This window comes from Nicotiana attenuata, unplaced genomic scaffold (genome assembly GCF_001879085.1).
Source record: "Nicotiana attenuata strain UT unplaced genomic scaffold, NIATTr2, whole genome shotgun sequence".
Classification (NCBI taxonomy): Eukaryota; Viridiplantae; Streptophyta; class Magnoliopsida; order Solanales; family Solanaceae; genus Nicotiana; species Nicotiana attenuata.
Window position 1 is genome coordinate 125,777 of NW_017670390.1, and position 11,946 is coordinate 137,722.

The 11,946-nt window shown below is 37.0% G+C and overlaps 1 protein-coding gene across 1 annotated transcript; it reads right to left on the reverse strand.

The window, feature by feature from the left end:
* Positions 1–451: 451 nt before the first annotated feature.
* On the reverse strand, positions 452–11,313 carry LOC109238743 (uncharacterized protein At1g04910-like). The gene is made up of 10 exons (XM_019405215.1): positions 10,514–11,313; positions 9,496–9,574; positions 7,960–8,027; positions 7,352–7,440; positions 6,651–6,848; positions 5,363–5,567; positions 5,092–5,259; positions 2,776–2,943; positions 1,901–2,091; positions 452–1,175 (listed from the first exon to the last, which is right to left on the reverse strand). The coding sequence occupies exons 1-10, from the start codon at positions 10,814–10,816 to the stop codon at positions 983–985; spliced, it is 1,662 nt and encodes a 553-aa protein (XP_019260760.1). The 5' UTR covers positions 10,817–11,313; the 3' UTR covers positions 452–982.
* Between the last annotated feature and the right edge of the window lie 633 nt (positions 11,314–11,946).

An 11,946-nucleotide genomic window follows, 5' to 3' on the forward strand; every position in this document is an offset into this window, starting at 1 on the left:
CTAAGGTAGAAAAAAATCATAATTTTAATGCATAAAAAGAAAACTGAGTTAATTTTGCAATAAACATACCCAATTAAATATTTTAATAGGTGGAAAAGAGGAGGTCATGTAACTTTCTATTCATCTAAAAGATAAAATAAAGAGGAGTATCTATCGTTTGAGGTTTCCATCTTCATCATTAAGCTACAATGAGTTGGATGGAGAGGGGCTGGAGTCATGGATTCTTAATATAATAACCCTTCTGTTTCCCCCTTACATAACCACTATGAAGTTTAAACCTCCTTCTAAGCTCTCTTACCTTGACGGGAAATACCCAAGCAAGTTGGAGTCAACTATATGAATCCTCATTCTTCATGCCGCTTCATTTAAGTTCATCTTAGTCCAATATCATATAAAGCTGCAAAAAACCTCAAGACACTTGCTTAGGTAGAAACAATTGGCACGATAAATGTTGAAATTCAATTCACTAAAACTTATAGCATTATAATAGTTAGAGTATAAGGAGTACAAACTTCCCAGAAGCAATGTGAAGGCAGTAACAAAATCAAAGAAGAGAGAAAGAATCAAGAATCTACACTATAAAAAAGAATAACTGAAACCTTTAGGATCTAAGAAACTGATATCAACTCCAGACAGATGAAATGTCCTCCCTTGCTGGCTAAGGAAAAACTGGAAAATAAATTCTCGTGATCTCGACTGAGATGCTTTAACAATCTTTGGTTCCTGTAATCAGTGTTGGACTTGGAGCCTCAGATCTTTTCCACCACATCCTATTGACACATAAACTGGTAAGACCCCAATATGACAAGCTGGAAGTATACTGATTTCCATGGATATAGCATGGCAGCACGTGGAGACTCCGTTACGATTACACAAATAACAAGCAAAATAGAAGAGTAAATGGTGCTTGCCAAAGGATCCCAGATTAGTTGATCAACTTAGATGCTCAAAATCAGAGGAAACTTAGAACCAGGGACGAATCTCAGCGATCTACCATGAGGTACGAATTGCTTCGGTTGGTAGCTCTTTTTGACTCCCAAAGACACCCGCATTCAGGCAAAGGATTCGAATAGATAGAACCTTTTCTGGTGGACTTCTTAACTCTAGGTACCATTATGCCCTTCCTGTCACTTTCGGCCAGCATTGATCCCATTTGACCCTTGAATTCAATCCAGCTGTTTAGCAGTACACGGAAAAAAAATTATGAAAAAGAAAAAACAAAAAGAAGAAAAGAAATGATGTTATGCTCTTGACGATTATGATAAAGTTGCCTGGAAATTTAAGAGAAGTGGGATGAGTAAAGATGAGATGAACTCAGAGATGATACTAGATTGGTGAGAGTCAACCTAGAATGTATTAGGATCGACTCATACTAGAACTTGTTCCTCGTGTTTCAAAATCAGGTTAGATTTAGCCTCGGAAATATTCTGAAGTGATCAACTTTTTAGGGGTAGGTTTATTCCATTTCATGCCCTTTAGTCTGTTACTATGCACATTTGAGCTCACCATTCATTTTGCATTTCAACTGTTCTGGTCCAAAGGAGGCACAAATCCTTCCTGATTCAGGTAAATGATCACGTCTTACTTTAATTCCTATAATGGCAACAGAATTAGGAAGTTAAATAAAAACCTAATCTTTTTTTTTTTTGACCTGCAGTATCAAATTTTTTTGCCATTAGATAATTTCATGATTTATGAGCAAATAAGTTGACTCATATGCATAAAAATGCATGTAATTCTAACTTTGGGATCATGAAGTATCAGCAACTGATGCTTTTCGTGATCACATCTTCTACCTATCGGTGTATAATGTAGGCAACAAAATCTGGATTGTACTTTCAGTTATACGAGAAGCAGAAAGAAAAGAAAATAGAAGACAGCTATAGGAAAAGGATCTGACCTTATACTTGTGTTCTGCAATAAAGATACAAGCTTGATTTTATCAGGTTTGATAGTCTTGGCGTGTCCATTAAAAAGGTACCTTCTATGACCAATCAAAAAATGAGGGAAGTTTCCCCCTTGAGTGGTTACAAATACCTCACTAAACAAGCATACTAGGTAGTCCACAGCAGCGAGTCTTGATGAATAACCCTATAAAACAAAAATAAAATGTAATGAAATGAAGTGAACGTGTTTATTCGCTGGGACAATCAGCTAGCTGCTTCCACTAAATAGTAAATTAGTAACATAGAACTCCAAAAAATTCCAATGACACAACACGGCTATGGCATGGTTCAGGATGAAAGGTCCAGTCACTAGAATCCTGTTGGCTGGTTTCTTTTTATGTCAAACTGAATAAATTCTCAAAATTTTGAAATAGCCAAATTATTACTTCTGATAAATCATTAGCTTGTCGGAACTTGGAAGTGCTTCTGGCATTAGATGCAAATCAATGTTGGTTGAATTGGCTGAGCAGAGAGCACTATATCTCTTTGATTCAGTGCAATTTCTTAGCCGTGGTAATTTGGAAAATGGTAGCTTGGGAAGAAATGTTTTATTTTTTATGAAGTAGAATTCATTGCTGGCATCAAGAAGATGCAAAAAGTTACAAAAGTGAGGAGAGGAAAGAATTTTAAACTACTATGTACTAGATACATCCCTCGAACAAATACTTGTCCAAGAACTTAGGTTCAGTTAGAGCAGAAATAGACAGTGGATATGCCCATTACTGAGCTGGTCCAATACTAGTGCATTCCATGGTGGTATTGGAGGTGGTCAACCATGTCCCACACACTATTTTTCTAGAAGAAATGACTTCTCATCAACAACTTATACCTCAAATGGAGCAAGCTCATCCTTGGTTGCCAAAGTCTCCTTGGTTTGTAGGAGAGGAAACATCTTTCGAAGAGGTGCTAGATATCTATCGGCCTGGTAAATCTTCCCAGAAGCCAAATAGATTGGAGTATCTTTGGCAAATCCCATACCCCTGAGCATCATTCCGACCTATCCTGACAAAGAAAAATATATGAAACAAAAGAGTAACTGAAGGCTACAACGAAGTACTAAATGCAAGAATTTGTATACCTGCGTATACCTGCAGTTTGAGCAATGAAATTGATATTATAAATAAATGGGTAAAGGCATAACTGCATAAGTACCCCCTAAACTATACTCGAAGTTCCAGGAACACACCTTTCCTTTACAGGGTCCTATTACCCTTCTGAACGATTTTAAAGTGTAATAAACACCATCCTAAGTGATGATGTGGCGTAGATACCAAACTCTTGGTAGACAGTGAAATACACGCGCTGCCACGTGTAATTTCGCAATTTCTTATTATTTTTTAATTCTATTTTATTTTCTTCCTTTTTATTTTCTTTTTAATTCCAAAATATAATAAAAAATGAAAAGGACAATTGTTATTGTTATTGTTATTGTTCTTGTATGAACTTGAAAAAGAATTGGAGGTGCTGAGCAGATTCGAAGGTTGTTGAAGTTTTGAAGTTGAGAATTAAGTGCTAAACTCATTCTAGATCCTTGGTTGCTGCTGAGATTCGAAAATGGAGAAAGAATTTCGAATCCACCGTTGTTGAACCTGAAAAATCTTGAAGAGCAAAAAAAGAGATTTGTTAAAATTCTTGGTTGTTGGCCAAATAGATTGCTGGGGTTTGATGATGATGTTGTGCAGTTGCAGTTGAAATTTGAGCTTGATTGGTGCGAATTTAGCTGAGATTTCGTTGAATTTTGAGACCCAAAATCAGATTTGAAGCTCTTGAAAATGGGTGACAAAATGTTCATGAAAGTCAAGTGTGTTTAGGACGAAGGACTCTTGAAAATCAGCTTCGAGACTAACACATGGCCGTTTCGTATGGTTACAACCTTTTTCTATAAGTTCCCACGCGCTTGAAGGAGGTGTTGTCACTTTTTGGTCCACGTCACCACATAAGGTGCAAATAAGGAAAAAAAAAGTTTAGGGGGGGTAATAGGACCCCTGTAAAGTAAAGATATGTCCCTGGAACTTCGGATATAGCACACATGGGGTACTTATGCCTTTTCCTTAAATAACTCACGGAAACAGGAAAATCAGAAAAATAACCTCTCAACTGGCATTCCATATTGAAAGAAAATAAAAATTGAACTTTTCATTTTTAACATCTTTTCCCAAAAATCATGGTTGATAAAGTATACGACCTTCCTTTACTTGTTTCTGTTTCTAAATTTGTCTACGTTAAAGAAAAAATTGGCAGCACTCTCATTATTCTTCTTCACTTCATGATATTCCTGGCAAGATAGCAGCCCCCACAAGGTGAAAAATGATTTTACTGAATATAGTTAGAAAAATACTTCTCAGCATTTATGGTCAAACATATGCAATTATTATAATGTCTCTCAGTTTTATGAAAAGGGGTAGAATGATTGAACAAGCCCTAGGACTATCCATCTAAAAGCTTGCCAGGAACAGAATAAGGTTTTTGTAAAGGTTTTAGTTCGATAGCTAGATACAAAGCTTCTACAAGTTACACAAATAATACATTCACCTCTTTTGATTACCAGAGTAGTTAGGAAAACCAAAAAAATAAGAGAAAGGTTGCATTTACTCCCTGTATCTATCCTAAGCCCAGCCCCTATTCATCAAGAAAGATCATTGAGAAGAAACCCAGTGTTTGAAGCAGAGAAACTAAAAATGATTCACAATTTCCTGACTCCTCGGAAGGTCAACATTGGCATGTGTCCCATCAAGCCTCAGAGACCTAGCCCTTCTAAAAGATACATTCAGCAAAAGAGTGCACTAAAATGCAATTTTGACTTGTAGCAATTTGCAGTAGACACTCCAAGTATTAACAAGTATAACAAATAATTTCTTCCAAATCTACTCTGAAAGCTTCTCAATTGTATAATTTATTTCTAATTGAGAATTGGCTGGTGTTCAAGGCTGAAATACAGCACGTTGGTGCAATATTTTCACTTTTAGCACTTAAGACATAAGAGCTGCATTCAGCCTATAAGAATTACCTTCTCCTCTGAGGAGAAATATACTAACAGTTAGATCAGGATGTAACTTAGGTAGTGTAATACTGATAAATCCATTTTCCTGCTCCAGATAGGAAGCCCAATTTATTTGAAGGTAAACAGATAAAAATAAATTCTAACCTCTACAGGGGTCATAGGACATTTTCCATTTATGCGGTTGAGACCAGGCGCAATAACACGATATTTTTGTTTGAACCTCTTCCCCCATCCTTTCTCACGTACCACATCCATTTCTGACTTTTCAACCACTCCTCCATCATAAATACAACATGAAAAGGCTACCATGTCCTTCACATGTAAGAGGGAGTTTACATCATTAGATTGTTGATCAACAGTGTCAATGGACTTCCAGAAAATCCTTTGCAAGCAGAACTAGGAAGAGAGACTGTACCTCCTCAAAGCGAAGGTGGATAGAAATATACTTCCCAACAGAGTTAGAGCTCCTCTCAATCATGCGCTTGACTAACTTCTTTGCAAGCGTCGATATGGCCAAGGAGAACCTCAAAGCTTCATAATTGGAAAAGCATCTCAGGAATTGAAGATGAGATGGAAGATGCATTGATAATCTATTAGCAAATGGGGAAATATGAACAACCCTGCATATAAAGTAACTAGTGAATGGATAATGTAGGTCTGCATAAGTAACAAAAGAAAGTGATATTTACAGCTAACTACATTCTTCTCTGTCAATGCCAGCTCTTAACATTCTTTCCTACTAGGAAAATGAAGTAGCATCCACTAGAAATTGAAAAAGAGTCATGCTAGATATAAGACTCTAAGAATAATAGTTAAAACTTAGGATTAAATAGAAAAAAACATTTTTCTTCAACTTTGCATTTCTTTTTACAGAAGAGCTATCATTTTATAACACTTCGAATAGTTTTAAAAATATATATATAATATAAGATTTAAAATTAATTTGAATTATAATTTGCTAAAAAATGAAGAAAATATAATTTGCTTAAACTACCGAAACAACTTATATAAGCTTTTCCTTGGAGCTTATATTTTAGACTTTTAGTCCTACAATAAGACACATTGGTTAGTCAAGCAAAGTAAAAGCAAAGCTCGAGAGCTGTGTGAGAAACGGAAATCTCAAGTGGACCAACATGATCACACAAGTGGCAATCTAAAAAAGGCCGCAACCGACGTGGAACATGCAAAGTTCAGTCCACTGGTTCAGCAAAATTCTGCACACGTCTACAATAAAATTAGAACATCGCAATCCTGAAATATCACAACTGCCACTTGTCCGTAAGCATGTTGGACAGCCTTTAAGCAAACAGCTCAAGCAGAGATGTTGACCCTAAGCTCCTCTCATATGTGGCTTCTAAATAGGTAGTAATACACGCTATCAGATTTCAGTAATCTTGTCCCACATTAATGAGCCGTCATAAGCATATGTAATCTTAGTAATTCGAGAATGAGATGCAAAATGATGTATCTTCTCACCCTGGCTGACATGATTGCAAAAGAGTCGTGTAAAGACATACTGATAGTATTAAGCTGGCATGCTGGATTAGAAGAACCAACTAAATTTGTTCCTTCCAAACGTAAAAGAAGAAGACAGAAATGCAAGCTGCTTTCCGGTGGTCATTTGGCAGAAAGTTTTTGGGAATGTCTTTTACTAGTGAAACAAGTGATAAATTCAGATAAACTGAAACCTTAAAACTACATACCTCCGCTTAAGCAAGACAGGATAAACCTCTTCCAGGTAATAGCTTGGAGGTGCCCAAGCTTGGACTCGCAAATTCCGAATATTGCTGATATTGGAATCATATTTCTCCATCAGTTCTGCTGGTAGTTCTTTAACCACTGTAATATAATCTTTAAGGGTGGATATGAAATGGTCCTCATCATAAATATCAGCAAATCCGCTGCAATGTGACAAAAAGGGAAACACCAAAATAATCTTTGTGAATACAGAAGTTAAATGAATGCGATTATTGGTATATTCGAAGCAAAATAGTGATTTAACATGAGAAAACATGCACCAAGATGAAGCACGTAGTGACTGAACCTGTACTATGCATTCTGGTGGTTGATGAAGTTTAAATTTATATTTTGAACACGAGAAATAAAAGCCAATGGAAAGGAATATTCTTCAATTACCCCACATTTCGTTGTAGCAGCACAAGGTGTGCTCAGATAGAAACAGAGAGAAGGTACAGAATGTCAAAGAACTAAATAAGAAAATAAATATAGGAAGCTTCCTTAATCCACTTTTTTGTAAAGGATGTTCTTGATTTCATTAAATGTGTAATTTCAGAGAGGGTGAGATCTTGAGATCAAATAAGAAGGGGAGAAAATGAGGTGTAATTATCAACCCTTACTTGGTAGGATTTACACATAAACGGAAAGTACTATTCTGAAAACTTGCCTTGAATCCCTCCAGACATTATGGAACTCCAGACGAGGAATAAGCAGTGTTGCATTCAATAGCGCAGCAATGACTACTGCATTGCATATCTGCACTAAAAGCAACAAGGGTGGTTAAGCTAAATTTTCATTTACATTAATGAATAGAGAAATACCAAAAAACGTGTCCTGACACTTGCTTAGAAACTTATATCAGCTACTACATGACTTAACTAACAAACCAGTAGTGCCCCTGATCTACCCAACTTTAAGCAACTGAATAAGCATATCAAATTCATGTCAAGGTAGTATAGGTCCATCTAGCTATTCAAAACGACCAATTGCAATCGCCATGACTTCTGTCTTCTATACTGTTTCTCTAATTAGGTTAGGGTGCCGAAAAACAATTACTTGAATTTTATTTACAATGAAAATTCAAACTTGAAATAGGAATACAGCAGCATTGTACTCTGGTAATGACCTGACAATTCAAAAAAACATGGATAAATCCAGCAAAATAAGAGATAGGAAACTCAAGTACAAAGTTAAGTATACCAAATTTGCAATTTTAACAAAAGTTAGCAGAAAATTACTTGGGAAATACAGTGGCATTCTCATGAAATAACATACCGATGATCGCTGCTGATTGAGGCCACCATTGGCATCAACAATTAAGTAAAGATTGGTTCCAGGAGAACCTGAAATGGAATACATTTAGTTAGGTTCCTGATTTAATGTAACTACCTGCATTCCTACAATGCCCACCAACTTAATAATTTTGACCAGATGAAAACTAGCAAATGCACAATTGATTATCAATGCTAGAAATTTACTCTATCCCGTAGTTTCATCCATTTGGACTTGGTGTAGGTTAAATTTGATTTCCATCAGGCTAATAGTAGTATGCACGAATTTATAAGGTGGTTCAAAAACCAAAACCTTCTTACTGATACTGGTAATTCTGTGTTGCCCTATAATATTTTTGTCATTTCATTGTGAAAATGAAAAATTTCACGAAAATCCAGTCTAATTGTGGAAAGTTAAATGCACACACATTAGTCAAAATGCAGAGAGCTGTTCTAAGGAAGAACAAAATCCAGCACAAGTCAACAAGACATGTTATTTTTGTGAGAATGCGCGGAAGAAAAAACTATTATTAACAATGATACAATGAGCCCTATATACAATACATATTCTACTCCAACTACATATGGGACTAGGACATATTCTACTCCTACTACATATAGGACTAGGACTATTTACATATAACTATCTAACACTCCCCCTCAAACCGGTGCATACAAATCATATGTGCCGAGCTTGTTACATATGTAACTAATACGAGGACCAGTAGGGACTTGGTGAAAATATGTGCAAGGTGATCATTCGACATGCAAGGCCACTAGACTCCCCCTGAGCAACAAAACCACGTGGTTGCTGACAAACAGAAATTGGCCGAAAGGTCGCAGGAAAATTTTGGAAATAGTGAGACTAAGCCGAATTCCACACTACAAAATAGGTTATAAAACACCACCAGAAAACAGAAACTTTCACGACCAATTACTATTCACGCTGGGAAATCAATGTTCACGCCGGAAAAAGGGTATTGTTCACGCCGGAAAAAAAAATAAAAGTTGTCAGAATTTGATGTAATTTATATGGGTTGGCTCAGAATCACTGGACGAGTAAGTTGTCCTGAAGAAGTTTTAGCAAAAAGTGGCCGGAATGGCTCAGACGCGCCGGAAAAGTTACTTTCCCGATCAAGATGGTAGTGTTGGTTTTCGCACAACACTTACCGATAAGGAGATAATGCAAATCAATCTTGAGTCGCCAACCGGAAAGAGTTTCGGATTTGATGGTGGTACTGGTATATGCACAGTACCACTCTACCGGTGATGAACCCAAGGAACAAGACGAAATTGCCAGAACATTGCACGGCGATGAGATCTTTCTTCCCGGATGTCGCTGGAATGACGCACAACGATAATTTTCTCACTGAAACTCTGATACCAGGTGAGAATGTACGGGAGAAAAATCTATTATTAACAATGATACAATGAGCCCTATTTATAATACATATTCTACTCCACTACATTTGGGACTAGGATATATTCTACTCCTACTACATAGGACTAATTACGTATAACTATCTAACAATTTTGATACCTTTAGTTGAGGCAGTATTTCCAGTGGAACAGTGTCTTTGCTCTTTTAGCTTCCTTTTGTATATCCAGACAGAAGACAGCTACAATAAGATTGACAGATCATCAGCTAATTACCAAAATGCAGAAAGCATTTCCTTTTTGGCTTACTTGTATAAAATGCAGAATGTATATGATGTTGATAGGCTCATAGATTTCCTCACTGATTAGAAATGGAACTGAGTTTATGTAAGGTTACAGTTGTAACCACTATGCACCATCTTAGTGCTTGTGATTAGTAAACTTCGCTTACCATTAAGCAAAAAGTACAAGATTTTGCACAATCACTGGACTAATTCATCATTACAGTAGCCCAATATTTAATCAAAATTACTCCTGTTCCTATGCAAGGTACTGCAAGAACAGAGAGGAGCGGATGGAGACATGGAAAAAAAACAGAGGAGGTGCAAGTAACGTGTAGATTAGTCGAGGTGTACACAAGTTAACTCGGAGGATATTATAAAAAAATTTACAGATGTGCGTTTTTTTTCTTTACAGATGTGCGTGTATGTCTACTATATAAAGCAATGAAGGATAGCTGCAGTATATGCATTCGAACCAAACTATTAAATAATCCAGTGGTCCCAAATTATTCTCCATTTTGTGCTCAAACTGACATCAAATGTGGACTAATTAGTCACGATAAAAAAATGTGGTTATTTACAATAATGTTTAGAGAGAAATTACATTTTCATTTCAAATCATTTAACAAAATTCGTGTCAAAGTTTAAAACTATTGACCAAGCGAAAACTGGACAACTATTTTGGATCGTCGCAGAAAACAACCAGCAATAGATCTTTTAACACTCAACTAGAAGTAACACTATTCTCTTCTCTCTTCTTCTCTTCCTTTTGCTTTCACAAAAGTAAAGTTCCCCAGGGCTTTCACGAATTCCAAATTTAACACGAAGATTCTTCAGTGGAAGAGGCAGTTTCAGATCCGCTAAGCAAAGTAATAGATAAAACCAGGAAAGAAAAATTACCTGAATAGAGGAAGAGTTATCAGCTTGAATGTCAGTCCAAAGCTTCTGAAAAATCTCATGGCTACGATATACAGCACCTGCAGGTGGTTGCAGCAGGGAAAAGAGTGGCCGCACGCAGCTGATCAGTCCCGAGAAGTAGAGAAGCGGCACAATCAGCAGCAAGTGCCTCCGACGGAAGCTTCCTCGCCGGCGTAGCCTCCTCCGGAAACTTTGCCGGTTTTTCGGCGATGTCGGCGGCGAGCTTTGTGTGTTGTTGTTGTTGTTGTTGTTAATGGCGTAACCATTTGCAATTTTCGAAGTCATACTTGAAAGAAAGAGAAAAAATATATTGTTTACGTTACAGTAATGTCTGTTTTATGAGGTTTGTATTTTTCGAAGAATTTAGAGAAGAGTGATAGTATAAACAGAAAGAGTGAAAGACAGAGCATGGAGCCACAATGTGGGAGGGAGAGTGAAGAAGATGCTTATAGTTAATGTCTTTTTGACTTTGAAAAAGAAAGGAAAAATGATTAATGTGGCATTTAGTTCGAAAATTTTTTGAACTGTCAAGTTTCAATTCCTTGGTGAGTGTATACGGTAAAAACCGGGCGAGGATCGGGCCATAGTATATCAGACCGAGCTATGAGGATAAGACACCGAATTCGGGATTCGAAGTACTTGTCGAGGTCGAGACCGATGATGATCGAGGCCAAACAGGATAGGCATCGAGCAAGACCGAAGATAGCATAATAACTGAAAGGCGAGATATCCGTTACTGGTCGAGGATAATGGCGGGAATCTCGAAACAGATCAAATCAAGAGCGGTTGTTAAGCTAATCTTGGGATTTTCTTCTATAATTAGAATTATACCGTAAATAGGATTTCTCTACTATATAAAGAGGGTCTTAACCATTTATAATCATCTTACATTCACGCATATCAAAGCAATATAATACTCTTTTTCTCTCATACTCTCTTGTTCATCAGTTTATTTCATAATTATACTCTCACTCGCTCAGTTCGAGGGCGACTTAGCTCGAGGGCTGAAGTGCATTTCAATACTGGTTTGCTTTACTTTGTTATTTATTTCTAGTAATAGTCATCTTATTTATCAATTGGTGCTAGGTGAAATTACATATCCTTAAAACCACTTATAAGTTTAATTGTTATCCGATTTTAAGGATAAATAGTTTGGCGCTCGCCCTGGGGCTAAGGATAATAGTGATTGCCTGCAGGTATTAATTCTCATAACACACATTGCTTTACACTTGTTCTCGTAAGTGTCTTTTGATTTCAGGATCAACATGTCAAACTCTCAAGTAGCACCCGTACACACAGACAACGGCCTTGGTCTTCATGGCGAAAACGAAAATATAGCCGCCCCGGGAAACGGAGTACCTCCAGTCAACCCCGATGGACCGCCGGCCATAGACCTATCGATGTCAGCTCCCATA